The sequence below is a fragment of the Rhinolophus sinicus genome, chromosome 1 (assembly GCF_057876585.1).
Source record: "Rhinolophus sinicus isolate RSI-liver-muscle chromosome 1, RSI-T2T, whole genome shotgun sequence".
Lineage (NCBI taxonomy): Eukaryota > Metazoa > Chordata > Mammalia > Chiroptera > Rhinolophidae > Rhinolophus > Rhinolophus sinicus.
In genome coordinates this window covers 117,445,365-117,461,861 of record NC_142501.1, presented here as the reverse complement: position 1 = coordinate 117,461,861, position 16,497 = coordinate 117,445,365, and the positions used below count along the sequence as shown (strand labels likewise).

The 16,497-nt window shown below is 38.8% G+C and overlaps 1 protein-coding gene across 2 annotated transcripts in view; it reads left to right on the top strand.

Moving 5' to 3' along the window:
- ITGA8 (integrin subunit alpha 8) overlaps positions 1-16,497 on the top strand; it is a 165,973-nt gene that overhangs the window by 80,208 nt on the left and 69,268 nt on the right. For both annotated transcript variants that reach the window (XM_074324800.2, XM_074324799.2), the window contains 4 exons: positions 7,823-7,868; positions 10,432-10,539; positions 15,072-15,127; positions 15,553-15,707. In XM_074324800.2, coding sequence (XP_074180901.2) covers positions 7,823-7,868; positions 10,432-10,539; positions 15,072-15,127; positions 15,553-15,707 — 365 coding nt within the window. The remainder of the gene's footprint in view (positions 1-7,822; positions 7,869-10,431; positions 10,540-15,071; positions 15,128-15,552; positions 15,708-16,497) is intronic.

Here is a 16,497-nt window from a genome sequence, read left to right as displayed (position 1 = left end):
TCTTTAATCCCATCATTTCTCTTAATATCCTCGTTGTACAAAAGTGAGCAGACCCTGGGTGGGTCCAGGTAAACAACTATACCTGACTACTCTCATTCGTCTATAAAACATCGTGTTATGTGGGAAGCAGGCTCAGCAGAGATGGAGCCTGGATGGTGTGAGACGCGCCTGGAGAAGATGCTCTGAGCCGTGAGCATCAGCAGTGCCAAGACAGGAGCCGAAAGTCTCTGGACAATGAGCTCAGGTAGCTGAAGCATGGAGGTGCGTGGGGCTGATGTCCAGGTCTGGTTATGCCAGAGAGAGCCAGAAAGTGGCTGTCCCACCACGGAGACAAGAGAAGATCCAAACCCTGCAGGAGCAAAGCTGACTCAGGAGGCAAAAGAGAGCCCTGGATTGTAAATCAGAGCAGAGAGGTGCAGTCGTGGGACCCCATCCAATTCTACTGAACTCTTGACTTTCTCATGTGGAGAACTTTGAGGACTTCGCCAGAGATTTGGCAAGAAATAGTGACTTGTCCAGAGTCATTCAGAAGCCAATGGCAAAGTGAACTAGAATTTAGAATTCCTGCTTTTTTACCCTCCATTTGGTGATTTTCCACTTGAGCTAAAACACTGCGTTTGAAAGAGGGCTTCAAAGATATTAGAGAGATTCAATGAGAGATAATTTACAAATCAAAATTTTCCTGTAGGTACACAAAGTACTGCACACAAATGTTTATAATGACTTTCCAACAACTGAAAACAACTCATATCCCTTAGCCAGAGATGGATAAACAAACTGTGGTCCATCGACACAGTGGAATACTACACGATAATAAAAAGGAATGAACTCGGACGCATGCAGTATCACAGGTGAATCGCAGATGCACTAAGCTGAGTGAAAGAAGCCATACCCAAGAGGCTACAGACTGTACGCCTCCATTTATGTAACATTCTGGAAAACAGATTAGTAGATGCAGAGGATAGGGGTGCGGGTGGGGGTGGCCTTGACCACAAAGCCGCAATGGACATTGTTAGATGATGGAACTGTTCTATATCTGGATTGTGATGGCTATGTGACCAGATGTATTTTTCGAAGCTCTTAGAGCTGGGGACTAAAAAGGATGAAATTTACTCTATGTAAAATATACCTGAATTTTTTTCAATTTTAAATAGAGAAAAATAGCCTGTAGATATGCTCCTGAGAGACAGTGTGGTAAAATAGTTAAGAAGGCCTGGGTTTAAAACTTGGCCTTGCTATCTATTATATTTAGCTTCTCTGTATTTCATTTTCCTTATTTAAAAATGGGGGTAGTTCAAGTCTTTGCCTCATAGAATTGTGGTAACAATGGAACTAATATATATATGTCGTACATGTTTAGAAAGTTAGGTTTTGTTTGATACATCTTTGCACAATTGCCCAGTATATCCTCAAGATAAATTCCTAGAAGTGTAAATGCCAGTCAAAGGTTTGATATGATGTCATCCATATCACCAAACTACCTTCCCAGAAAATTGTACCACTTCTCCCAAGCAGACATACAGATGGCCAATAGGCATATGAAAAGATGATCAGCCTCACTAGCTATAAGGGAAAAGCAAATCAAAACCCCAATGTGGAGGAAAAACTGAGGGTTGCTAGAGGGGCAGGGGGGTGGGGATAAGGGGAAGGTGAGAGGTTTAGAAAATAGTCGGTAACCACAAGATGGTCATGGGGTTTTGAAAATTAATTTGGGGAACGTACAGAGGGATAGTGGATGGGGGGAAGGGGGTTCACACAGTGTGAGGGATATAAATGATAAACGTCTAAGTTTTGCTTTGTCTTATGCACCTGAAACTAATAATAAATAAATAAATAAATACCCCAATGTGATACCACCTCGCTCCTGTTAGGATGGCTGCTGTCAACAAGACAAGTAATGACAAGTGTTAGAGCGGATGTGGAGACAAAGAAACCCTCATGCACTGCTGGTGGGAATGCACTCAATTGGTGCAGCCTCTATGGAAAACGGTATGGAGGTTCCTCAATAAATTAAGCATAGAGCTCCCATAGGACCCATCAATCTTTCTTTGGAAAAATTTTAAAATTCTTATTTATAAAGATGTAGGTACCATGATGTTCATTGCAGTATTATTCATATTAGTCAAGTGTCCTGTGACAGATGACTGCAGAAAGAAAATGGAATATACATATAAATATATATACAATGGAATACCACTTAGGCATAAAAAAGAAGACGAAATGTTGTTATTTGTGACAACGTGGATGGATCTTGAGAGTATCATACTAAGTGAAATAAGTCAGATGGAAAAGGACAAGAACCATATGATTTCACTCATAGGTGGGGTATAAAACACAAAGTGAAAAAAAATGAACAAACTCATAGACACAGATAACAGTACAGTGATTACCAGAAGGGAAAGGGGGTGGGGAGGAGGAAGAAGTTAAAGGGGATCAAATATATGGTGACGAAAGGAGACTAGACTTTGGGTGGTGAGCACACAATGGAATATACAGATGATGTGTTATAGAACTGTATACCTGAAACTTATATAATGTTATTAACCAATGTTACCCCAATAAAGTTAAATTTTTTAAAAATTGTGCTAACTTATAGTTCCACAAACAGAGTATATGAGTTCTTGCTTCTTGGCTCTCTACTTAACACAGCCTAGTACTAATCTTTATATCTTTTCCAATTTGAAAGGTCAAACACAGTATCTCCTTGTTCCTTTCCTTTGTATTCTTTTGATGACTAATGAGGTAGACCGTCTTTTCACATACTTATTGGTCACTGCTATTTATTTTATGTGAATTGCCTATTTATAATCTTGTATTCGAATGTTTACAATTTTGTTATTAATGTATATGACTTTTTATTATGAATTAGGATTAATAATAATCGTTAACATTTATTTTTTACTAGGTGCCAGATATTCAAGTAATCACTGAAAAATATTCACATTTGATTAGGCATATACATTGTAAACATTTTCCCCTGTTTCTTTCACCACCCCTTCGACCTTGCTCAGATTTTTTGCTAAAGAAGTTTAAATTTTAAAATTCCTTTGTGACCTCTATATTTCCTCATGTTTATGGAAGCTTTCCCTTTTGAGTAATTGTAATCATTTTCTACAACTGTTAGATTTACATTCCCATGTTCTCATTTATTTGGAGGTGCTTTGTGGCATTCTCATTGTCCAAAATTATTCTAAAATACTAATCGATTTTTAATTCCAAAATAAAACTGCTGGCGCCTGATTGCATTTTTAGCAACGGGCTTCAGCATTAACGTTATTTCTCAACGAGATGAGAGAGTAAGAAGTGAGAAGTAAGACAGTAGCAGATAAAACGGCTCACAGTTTCTGAGATGTCAGTGCTTGGGTGGCCATGGTGATTTAAAAAAAAACGCTGGGTGATTCTTTAATCTGAACCTGTCACTGCTCTTCCTGTTGTCTTCCCCTTCATCTGCCTCCCACCCCTTCTCCTGGGAAGTTTCCACTCTCTCCTTCCTGCTCCCTGCCCACCTAAACCCAGACATCAAATCCACACTCAAAACAAAGCTGATATTTTCAAATAGAACTTCTTCCAAGTCCAAAACTTTCTCTACAGATTAATGAAATCCGACTCTATGGTCCAAATATCACTTTAAAAGCTCAGCTCCTTTCTTCTTCCACATTTAAAAATAACAGTTTGGAGAAATGAAATACAAAACGGAGGTGTAATGCATCTCCTATGACCTCACATTTTTAGGGTTATTTTTTCTTTCCAACTGATCCTGCATTCATGCTAATGTCCCTTTTTTGGATCCTTAAAAGGACTCAGTTATTCCATCAAAAGCCAAAAGGAAAATAAACTGTGTTTCTCAGTCAATGTGAGGTGCTAACAAAGGACTTAGCGTTTGGAGAACAGTTTTGATTAAGAGGGAAGAATCAATTTTAGTTGCCAGTTTTTCCTTCAAGAAAAAAAAAAAAAAACTGGCTAAGTGTCTTTGTATAAAGAAAGCCACAGTGTTTTGTTTATTTGTTTTCAGAATCTGCCTTTAAGAAATTTCTAGAAGAAAGGAGACATTAGCTAAGGAAAATTATCATTAAATAATGATAAATCTTCTTGTCTCAAAGTGAGAGGAAAAGTTTGCAGAGATGAATCTGAGTATCAGAACCAAATTTTTTTTGTCTTCTGATTATCATTTCTATTCCCAAACATGATGGAATTATTCAAGATTTTAAAAAATTGTGTGTGTAGAGGTGTGTGTGTGTGTATGTGTGTGTGTGTGTCTATGCTTAAAGACAAACGGTTGATCATAAAAGTTGTATTACTTCATACTGAATTAAATTGGAGAAAAACTGTATGTTTAGTTGGTGCTATTCAAAAAGCACAAAATAAGAAAAGGTTGATATGAAAAAAAATCCATTTCCCTCTTTCAAAGTACATAGTTCAAGTCTCTTTGTTTTATTTAAACTATATCCATGTATGTCAGGCAGTCTGTTTTGGACTCCTTTGCTGGTGTTAAAGATGGAAATATAACCATTAATTTGAATATACAGAGGGTGCCAAAAAAATGTATACACATCTTAAGAAAGGAAAACTGTATTAAAATTGTAATACTCAATACATACCGATAACAAAAGATGAATGAATACAAGTCATGTTTGACTTCTGCAATTACAAGAGGTGCTCAAAGTGGTTACCCTCAGTGTCCAGACACTTCTAATGATGGCGAACTACTGCTTGAGCAACGTTGACCAAAGTGTCCACGGGTATACATTATTTTGGCATCCCCAGGATGTGTGTGTCCCTATACATACATGTTTATGTGCATATGTACACATAAGTGTATATACATATATACACAAACATAATTCTATATGTATGTATGTACATGGAACATACATAAAAAACATTATGTAGTACTTATCAAAACAAATGGCATATTTTGGAAGGAAAAATTGGTTAGGAACACAAATCAGCAGATTACTTCTCCTCCCCTAGGGAGATCTGAGACTTTTAAGGTCCTGAGCATAAAATGCTTCCAGCCTTTTCCAGCAGGCGCAACACCAAGGTGGTGTCTCAAAAGACAAACATACTTTTGGGGTAGATAACTGTTTCCTTGGCCTCTAAATAACTGTGGCCACATTCTCAGAAAGAAAATTGTGGCCTATTTTGCCAGTTATTTTATTTTTTCAGAGTAGGAAAATTCCCACCATAAGGCACAGGAATTAACGTCCCTAAAAGAAAAGGCCTTCTGCTTGTGACCATTAGGAGGGTGTCTCTCAGCTTCTCATCTATAATGACATGTAATCAGGATGCAGCCTCTATATTACTTTCTAGAATTTTCTAGAATCTGGAGCATGTGTGTGGTGTGTGTGTGTGTGTGTGTGTGTGTGTGTGTGTCTGTGTGTGTATCTATGAATGTCTTCAAGTGCACATGCAAAAATCCAGCAGAATTTAACTGTAGTTGCTATTAGTCGATCTCAATAACTGTCTCATTTCCTTCCTCTCTGTCATCTTTAGGATATTATATTGTTATTACTTATCCCCCAATTTCACAGGCATTTATAAATCCCTGAGTCTGGCAGGCTGTCTGGTCATATAGGTACAAGGATTCTTTATTTCTTCATTTATTTCAACCCATCCCGTTCCATACAGTATTTGTGATACACGTATGTAAACCTGAAGAAAGATTCCTGCCCTGGAAGAGCTTACAGTCCTGTTTTCTTTGCCATTTGCAGAGTCAGTTCTTAAATATATAAGATGTCTAATCTTGGTTTATAAATATTTGGAGCCAAATCAGTTTTCATAATGGAATGCTCCTGGTATGGTGTCATGTCAACAGATATGGATCAGGGCAAGGGCCAGCTGTGTTACACTTGTCTAAATATCGGAGCCCATGATTACACAGGAAGAACAGAGTTCATGTTTCATCAAATCAGTAGTTTGTCCACTGGCATAGCCACAAGGCACTGATATACTAGAAAAGATGAAAATAACAAAAAATAAATGTGAAAATAGTTGAAAAAGTTAAAATGCTGATACAATTTTTTTAAGTGGGCGACTCAGAAACTTGGACTTCTGTCATCAAAGATTTGAACCCTTGGAAAGGAATATTTTATTCCATGAACCATAGTTGGCCAAGTTATAGCCCTTTTCTTACTGTGTTTTTTAATCTCAGGAATACAGAGCTCCTTCGATGACCTTTAGTTGACTTATTTGAACGTCATCATACACAGCTTTTAAAATATGGAGCTTTGGAGTCCAATCCTGGGCTATAATCTAGATCGGATTCTATATCGATAAAGCAAGAGACAGTCTGACTATGGTTTTAACCCTGAGGGTGTTTGAGTCCATTTTTTTAAAGACAAACATTTTTAACAAGAATTATTGTGTCTTAGGTTGGCTTCTTCCAGCATGGACATTAAGATGATTAGAAAACAAGCAATTTATTTGAGAAATAATCCAAAGAAAACATTGCTAAGGGAGAAGGGAAGACATATGTGGAAATGAAGGATATAATAAAAAGATTAACATCAAGGGCTGACACAGTGGGCAATCAGGGGCTCTGTCTTGCTGGGGAAATCTGGGAGATGGGGAAGTATGTGCCTCAGAGTTGTCCCACTTGATGGGGTAAAGAAGCTGTGACAGCTCCTGTCCCTAGTTATCGTCCAATTCCTGTCCCTCATTGGCTGAAGGCTATGGCGAGGGCACTTCTGGCCTGCCTTCACCCAGCCAAGAGAAGCTTTCCAGAGAAGAATCATAGTTGCTTGCGGCCTGACACCGTTCCTATGTTCTGGAAAGGTGAATTCTGAGGGTTGTGGCTATAAATCATTTTCTTGTGCAAATTCCATTAAACCAACCTAATTCCTTGATCGCTTTTCCATATGGAGCAGTCAAATATATCCCCCCACCCTTCTTTTTTTTCCATTTTCACTTCTGTTCTACTAGAATGAACCAATTATAGTTTCGACCATCGTAAGTTTTCTTCTGTGGACATAATTTCTACCAAGCTGGTTTTCTCATCTCTACATCTAAACTTGACACTGCAGATTTAGCCATTGTCATTTTTATTTTTCGCTTGATTGCATTCACCAACAATAACCCTATAAATTCGATTAAGAAAATCAGAGTTCTGCCTATATATTAGCCAGTCACTGAGATCACTGCAAGCATTACCCCTCAAATAGCCTAAGACTGCTCTATTGCCCAGGACGGCTCCACCTCTTCCTAGTTGTGTGAACTTTACTGAACTTATAGAGTAGCCTCCTTAAACCTCAATTTACTCCTTTGCAAAACTGTGCTAATAATATTATATTAAAAATGCAGTCTTATATATAGTAAAATAAGACCGGGTCTTCTTTTAATTTTTACTCCAAAAGACGCATTAGAGCTGATGGTCCGGCTAGGTCTTATTTTCGGGAAAACACAGTACTGCTTGCCTCATAGGGTTGTTGCTGGTAGAGCAATAGTAAAACAATATGTTTAAAGAGCCTGGTACACAGTAGGTACTAAGCACATGCTTTTTCCCTTTTGCTTTCCTTAAGATACGTGCCTTGAGTCTAGAGGATGGGCGAAATGGTGTTATGATGAATTTCTTAAGCATTTCTAGAAAGTTGGCCTTCCTAAGTCCAGAAGGGTTTGAGATCTACTGGTTTGTGTGTCATTTTGAGCAATTACAGTGAAGTTCCAACATCCTTTCAAAAATGTCTTAAGAAAGGTGTGATTTGCTATTCTTATTTGTATAATTCTCACTCTGCAGTCAGCATTTCAGGATGCTCTATGTGTTAGGTATGATCATGAGCTTAGATTGTTTCTATAAAATTTGGGCATGTGTTTTTGTCTTTTTTAGATTTAATTGTGGGTGCATTTGGAGCAGGAAAAGTTGCTGTTTACAGGTATGTGGTTGGTGATACGCAAATGTTTTTTTACTGAAGTATAATTGACATATAACATCATATTAGTTTCAGGCATACAGCACAATGATTCAACATTTGTATATATTGTGAAATGGTCACCACAATTAGTCTAGTTACCATCCATCACCATACATAGTCACAAATTTTTTTTGCTATGATGAGAACTTCTAAGATCGACTCTCTCAGCAACTTTCAAATATACAATACAGTATTATTAACTATAGTCACCATGCTGTACATTACATCCCAGGACTTATCTACTTTATAGCTGGAAGTTTGTACCTTTTTACCACCTTCACCCATTTCACCCATGCCCCACGCCACCCCATACCATCCTCTACCCCCCGCGCTGGCAACCACCAATCTGTTCTCTATATCTATGTGTTTGTTTTTTGTTGTTGTTGTTGTTTTGTTTTGTTTTTAGATTCCACATATGAGTTCATACGGTATTTGTCTTTGTCTGAATTTTTTCATTTAGCATGATGACCTCAAGGTCCTTACATGTTGTCGAAATAGCAAGATGTCTTTTTTATGGCTGAATGATATTCTATTGTACACTCATATGTACACCACATTTCCTTTATTCATTCATCGATCAATGAACATGTTGTTCTAATTGTTTCAAATGCATTTCCTTTTTGTTGCTAGTTTTGCCTTTAAAAAGATACACCAACCATTTATTTTGGAGAACATTTAGATGCTCTTTTTAAAGTTTGGAGGAATTTTATCATCATTTTCTTTCCTTTCTTTCATCCCTCTGTCTTTTTATTCTCACACCTTATGACCACAATTCCACCCCCTTCTAACATATTGTGAAATAAGATAAATCTTAGCAGAACTTATCAACTGACACACTTTTTCGATGTTACTATATTTCAATGTTTTCTTTTGCATTGGAAATGCATTAAAATGTGCTTATAGAAGGAATAATGGGTGGGAGAATGTTACGATGTACCCTGGCCTCTGTAATCACGTGTGGACACTAAGTTCAGGAATAGAACATACCCGGGATTCATAGCCTCCAATAGCAAACACTGAACAACAGTTCAGATGTGACTGGTGTGATTTCAAAAACCTGGTCATTCCACAAACTCACTAATTTGTAATCTTGGCCAAGTTCCTATAATTTTTTGAGCCTCTGGTTTTTCATCTATAAAATGGGGATAACAATATTTGCTTTCTAAGGTAGCAGAAGGATGAGGCAGTGTTTGAGGTGATCTTGAGGATGCGCCCCTTAGAGCTGAGGAGTAAAACTGACTCTCGGTCTAGCTACTGGCTGTGAATCCATCACCACATTTGTGCCAACGTCATATATTCCATTGGCTGGTTCCCAGCCAATTACTGGGCACCACAGGGATATAAATACAGGCCCATTCCTGTGAGCCGTGGAGCTGCTCTAATGGGCAACTTTGGCTCAAGGACTCCCCCCCGCCCCGTGCTCTGGCTGGGGCTTCCTTACTGCACCCCCTTTATTCCACTCCCGCCCCTTTATCCCTCCTAGGTGTTGGCCCCACTAAATGTCTTGCATGTCGAATCCTGCCTTATGGGCTGCTTTTCCGAGAACTGGAGCTAACACAATATTGAAAACAAAACTAGGTAACAGAGTACAGATAAATAGCATAAAGGATTTTAGGAAAATCCCCAGTGGGCCCATTGTGGTTACGGTGAATTTGTTTCAAGTCCTGTCCTAAGCAACACTGTCTCAAGGCACAGCCCTCCCACCTGTCAGAGGAAAACATATGCAACCCAGTATCGTTTCATGTTGTCATCTGGAGACTGGGCTTGCAGCTATCATATCTTGGAACTAACTGGGCTTTAAAAATCGCCCCATCTCCTTTCTCTAGGATTTACATTCCCATCTGGTTTTGCTTACCTGGGTGGTGGGAATTGAGTTTACTCTATTGGCTGCACATTAGAATCACCTGGAAGGTTTGTCTAACATTCCAGTGCCTGGCCCTGACCCCCACAGGTTCTGATTCAATTCGCCTGTGGTGGGGCCTGGGTGTATGACCTGTTTTAAAACTCCGTGAATGCTTATATTGTGCAGTTAAGATTGAGAACCACAGCCCTGCGTGAAGTACAGCATGAATCTGTCAACCCACCCTCATGTGTTTAGCCAAATCTGCAAAGCTTGGCTAGAACATTGTCAACCCAACTAAAAAATCATCCACCGACAAGGCAAGAAAATTTGCAAAACTCAAGTACTTACAGACACGAGTGACCGGAGGATGTAGTTCCTCAAATATGAATAGAGATATAGTCGCAGATCCCAGAGAGGTATTTCACAGCAAAATCACCAAATACCATGAGTGCACTCCATGAACAAAGCAGGTGTGTGAATGCGGCTTTTCTTGACCGGCCTATGACATCCTTTATTTGTATTCGCACGCTACCAGATGTAATTAGTTGAGTCTGGTGCCCACCTGTTCCCGCAAATTCTTGGCACAAAAGCCGGGAACGTTGGCAGGGATCCCTAGAAGTGGAGTGGGGTTCTGCCTGTGGCTCCTGTGGCTCATTTAAACCCTGCGTTTTCTCCCTGCAGAGCGAGGCCAGTGGTGACCGTAGGTGCCCAGCTTCTGCTACACCCGATGATTATCAACCTGGAGAATAAAACCTGCCAGATTCCAGAGTCCACAACCTCTGTGGCCTGGTGAGTCAGTCCATTCGAATCACCTGGGGATCCTGTGGAGACACAGCTCTGGGTCAGTAGGGCTGGATTGGGGCCTGAGACTCTGCACTTCTAAAGAACAGAGCTCCCAGGGGATGCTATGCTGCAGGCTGTGCACCAAGTTTGAGTAGCGAGGAGTTAGTCTTTCCAACGAACAAACAAACAAACAAACAAATGCCGGGATCTATGACATGATGATCTTTCGCTGTAACTTATCACATGAAGGCTACTTCTCTAGTCTACAGGTTCCAAGTGAGGTGAGAGGTACAGGTGACTCTTGAATGGCACAGGTTTGAACTATGCGGGTCCACTTATATGCATTTTTTTTTCAATAAATGCAGTCGGCCTTTCGTGTCTGCTGGTTTCACATCCCCAGATTCAAATGACCACTGATCAAAAACAGTATTTTTGCGTTCCCAGCCGCAGATTCCCAACCACGAACGTAAAATACTGTTTCCATTAGTGATTGGTTGAATCCGCCAATGCAAGGGGCCAGCTGTAAGGGGGATCAAATATATGGTGATGGAAGGAGAACTGACTCTGGGTGGTGAACACACAATGGGATTTATAGATGATGTAATACAGAATTGTACACCTGAAATCTATGTAATTTTACTAACAATTGTCACCCCAATAAATTTAAAAAAAGGGGGGGCAACTGTAGAGTCAAAAGTTGCATGTGGATTTTCAACCGCGAGGGGTTCAGCGACCCTAAGCCCCACCTTATTGAAGGGTCAATTATATAAAACCATTTGGGAAAATTCGCAGTGAAGCAAATGTTGGAGATCTCTTTTAGATTCTTGGCATATTAAAAGAAACATTGACCAATCTGAAAACACAATCAAATACCTTGACTTTTGCATTTGCATATGCTAGGGATACCACTTTTCAGATATATATAATACCTTTTTTGTAAATAGTCAAGCTTGTGTTACATTACCTGATTTCCTGTGCTGAAAACGGATGTCAGTTTTTTAACTTCGCATGGACAGTTAGACAGAAAGTAAACATTATGAAAACAGAGATTTTTGTATCCTAAACTATATTTTTGTGGCCGTGAATTCATCATCAGGAATCACAGGAGAGGTAATGGTTCCTTTGCCTGGGCCATAAGAGAGCATGACATATACAGCTTCAGAAAGTGTTCCTTTTGAATCATTCCAGTCCTCCAAAGGAACTAGGAGATGGCACTTGATTGGAACACAGCCCCTTTGTGTCAATATTAGGTCCCCGAGGATCAGAAGTCTGGCCTACTGGGTAATGCTAGCAGGATATGTCCTCTGCAAAATCAACAAATACTTGAAGTGTTTGAGATTTGCCCTCATTTTCCAGAAGATATGGTCTAACTCAGGCAATATGTTTGGTTCCTGAGAATGTCAGAATGTAGAACAAACCAGTCTTGACCCAAAGAAGCTGCAGTATTTCCAGCCAGTTTCAACGTGTTGTTGATGGCAGTACCGTACCACAGTCAAAGCCTTTGAAGGGGAAGGGTGGGGAATGAGGAGCACCCTGAAGAATTTTTTTGGAAAAATATCCTTTGTGGGGAGCTCCTCATTTTTGGAGGCCTGTCCTCTCCTTAACCAGTTTTGGGAAGTAGCTGGGAACTGCCCCGAGCACTTTTTTAAATGGTTTAAAACCATAAAATATTATAATGAAAACCTGATCTGAGAAAATATGTGAAAGAGCTAGCATCTATCCTTATTCTGGCATGATTGCATGAACTTGAAATGAGCTGTGAGAGTTACTTGGGCATGAGTATTAAAAATTCAGTATTTCCCCAAATAGTCCTATGTTTACATATTCACAGCTGAACGGACTCTAGGCTGAATTCTTTTAAGCATATGTGTGAGTGGCATGCTCTGGTATAGTGATAATTGTTTCAAACTAGATCATTTTTTCTAAGGATTTTAGTATTTTTTTAAATTTCAATATTTTAATAGACTATGTGATATATTTGTTTTTATGGAAAGACTTACTTTGTAACAAGAAAATGTTTCTCTTCATGACCCATTTTCTTTGTTGCATTAAATCATATTATTAAGATAAAATGCCATTTATGTTGACAGATGTATAATGTATGTCTTTATTATTTATTTGATTCCATTGCATACATTTTCTGAAAGATGTTTCATTTTCACGTTCAAAAATTTTGAATAGTGGCTCAGAGCTTTAAAAGATGGAAAGTTAACAGCTGGTTCAGTCTAGAATGTGTTTCTCTGATACCATTCTAATTTGTTCTGGAAATTTAGCTCAGTTTTTCCAAAATGATTGAAAGGCATTTGTTGATTTTCTTTTCTGTAATTTTGGTCTGTATTTGATATAACTTGGTATTGTACATCTGAAAACTATTAAGTAAACTCTAACTGGGAAATAGTTCTTCACTTCCATTGATAGGAATTTCTGAGTCTTTCAAACAGCTGTGTAGTTTTATAAAGTATCTGCTACTAGAAGTTCTAAATTAGAAATAAAAACATAAAGCCAGCTCAATAAATCTTAATATAATTGTTATTAACCCATCAGAAAAATAAAAACTACTTAGTAACTATTTCCATTTTATAAATGTAAAAACCCATAACTATCCACTTTTCAAATCTGAAAAACAATTTCAGCTATGCCTAACTTTATGTAAAATCTGATCTTTGCTATCAATGAAATAGGATTGACCCGGTTAGATTGAAAAATGAATTGCTTTCTACTTTTCAATCCTGTTTCGCATTTATCTCATTCTTGCTCACTCATGTATGGATATGAGCACTGATACGTCACAGAATCATTGTTCCAACCTTTATTGATTGGTTTAGGACTCGTGTTAGAGGATTTGTAGTGGATTGTCCTGCCTCTGACACATCACAAGCACTGCAGACAATGAGTTTCATGTAGAATTTATGTGACGAGGGAGCTGAGTTGATTTAATGGTTGTGTTCTAATCAGTCCTATTCAAACCATAATGCACCACGTTGAATACGACCCTAAATTCTAGCTTGAAATTTTAACTCGATTAATTATTATTAATAACTCACAGCTTTCTCGGACAACCAAGTACTTCCAAAAAAAAAATTGGACACAGAAAAAAATTCCAATTTTGAAAGCCAGACCTGCTAAAAAATTTAAAGATGTGATTACCTATTCATCTTTCTTGAAATACTTTAATGGAAGTAGAAGTGGGCTGGAATTTGTGATTTCTCTGGGGAAGTGGTAAAAACGCTGTAATAGCAGAGACATCTCAGGAAACTTTTGGCTTAATGGCATGTGGCAAATTATTTACCCTGAAGGGAAAGATTGACTGAGGTCACGGTAGATAGATGAATCCCAGATGTGACACATTTTCATTATGTTTGACACAGGAAGCTGACACATAATTAAAGTATGATTGGGGATTATTTACTCCTTTTGGATTCTGTAGAAATATTCTAATCATTCTCTAGTATTTTACTAGTAAAAATGCTAAAACTGTCATTAAGTCATCCTTAGGTACTTCCTTATGTTTTCACTATTTTAGAAATATGAAAAAGCCCCATTTCAAATGCCGGCTGTTAGGACTTGAACATTTTCAGGAGGGAGGCGAGCACATCCAGCCAAGTCAAAGTCAACCGGTCATGTCTCATTCCCTCCACAGTCACAGAACAGGCCCAAGTGTGGGTCATCTGATAAGCCATGGCAGACCTCTCTCTGAATTGAGTGTAGGTCACGTTCAAGGCAAAACTGTAAAGTACCTCTTGTGCACATCGACCCTCTTTTTATTGCCATACGCCATGTCGCTGTGCCTACCTTGCTTGAGACAGCCACTCAATGCCCCTTATGTTCTTTCTCTCTCCCTTCCCTCTTTCAGTGTTTCTGCCTCAAATTGTACCCCACCCCTAGCATTTCCCACCCAGTTCGCGTCTCCATCCAAGCAGAGTGGGGCTGTGGGTTAACCACACACCACAGTGGCCCAGGCCTCTGAGGAGTAAACTCAAGTTCTTGAACATGACTTTCAGAGAGAGCTCTGGCTCCTGCTTATCTTCCCCATCTTGTTCTAACTCACCAGCCACAGCGAATTTCTTCAGGTTCCTCAAATGGGGTCATGTTCTTGCTCATCTCCCGGCTCTACCACTAGCTGTTCCCCTGCCTTACTGCCCAGTTCTTCACTTCCTGGTGCGTGGAAGATACTCATTTGTCGAATAAAGACAGCAAGTAATTGATTAATCAAGCCATTAATTAAATCAGCTGACCTCTAGTAATATTTTCAAGTATTACATTCCTATGTAATAACGTTACCTGTCTTAATTGTATTAGTGTTGTGGCCATCTGGTAGATACACACACACACACACACACACACACACACACACACACGCCTATATATGTATATATACTGATAAATATATACATATTAATTTTTTTAGTTGTGAGTATATAATAGAGGTATAGAGGAAAATCATGTATTCATTTTATCTGGGGTGAGGTAAAGGAAGAGTTGTACTTCAGATTCAAAACTTTATTAATCAATAAATTGTTGACTATTATTTTCCGTAGCTTTTCCTTAAGAGTATGTGCGTCTGTAACAGGCCAGAGCATTCCAAACACAATAGGTGAGCATGTTTTCTTTGTTATACTCCTATAATATATTAAGAAAAATCAACTGTAAGCATTTCTCTGCACAGACCACACAGAACTTTTAACGAGCTCTTTATTAATACCAAGATTTCTAATGTGTATATGTGGAAACTTCTACGTAAATATTACTTGAATAATTGCTGTTAATATTATCTATAAAAACATAGAATTGGGGGAAATGACGATTTGTATTAAATTATTACATAAGTGTTTTTTTTTAGTTTGGGGAGTAGTTTATAAAATTTTCCTCAGCTCTTGTATTGTTTTTGATCCCAGCTACGAAAAAAAAAAGTTTCCTGAGTAAGCAAGTTGAAATAGGAACTCATACCTCTGATAAAGCACCGCATTCACTGCATACTTTTCTTTTCCTGATTATATTTACTTTATTTCTGTCCTTCAGGCCTGACTGCCGAGGTGCAATTAGATTCCTTGAAACAAAAAGGAGCCGTTAAACGCACACTGTTCCTTGAGAACCATCAGTCACAGCTCATCTTCCCTCTCGTGATAAAGCAGCAGAAATCCCACCAATGCCAGGACTTTACGGTTTATCTGCGAGTAAGTGTCCCAGAATCACCTTTCTGGCCTCTCACATTCAAAGGCAAATTCCAACTATTTTTCTCCATTTCAGCATCACACTTGTCCACATCTATTTTCATATTATAGAAGGAAAGTTTATTATAAAGACTCACACTTCCCTTTCCAGTCTCACTTCAGCTCACCCAGTGATGTGTTGCTATTAATTCCCATGGCTTCTTTTTGTTTTGCACACAATCTTGATAATAGCACTAACTCAGGTGGTTTTCATTTCTAACCACCTCCCCTGCAAAAAAGCATAAACGTTAAACACAATTTATTTGAATTTTTCTCCTATGTGAGTATGGTTGGCCAGATTTTATCAATGTGCATTTCAGAGCCAACTCAGGAAACTGTGTAGGCATTCAAAGCCTTTATTAAAAGTCATTTATAATTATATTTTTAAAGGAATGGATTTTTACAATGACTCCAAAACCTACTGTGAAATTTAAAAAGCTAAAATATTTATGATACAATTATTCCATCTTCTTAGCAGTTGTGAGGCTGTTCTCACTTGCATTCTGTCTCCTCCTCTCACAGACTTAGTGAGGGGAACTCTGGTGAAGGCAAGGTTTACAAACACGCTCTAGAATGAAAAGCTGGGCTCCTGAGCTTTGAGTCCCCTTCCTACAGTGACTGGCCCACAGCTGAAGGGTGGCATGTCACCACAGGGTGCAGGGTGTTGTTTCCTCTGTGCTCAGGGCTTGCTACTGGTGCCACTCACTCACCTCACAGGAGTTGTGTTCCTTTTCCTGAGGGAACTCCAAATACG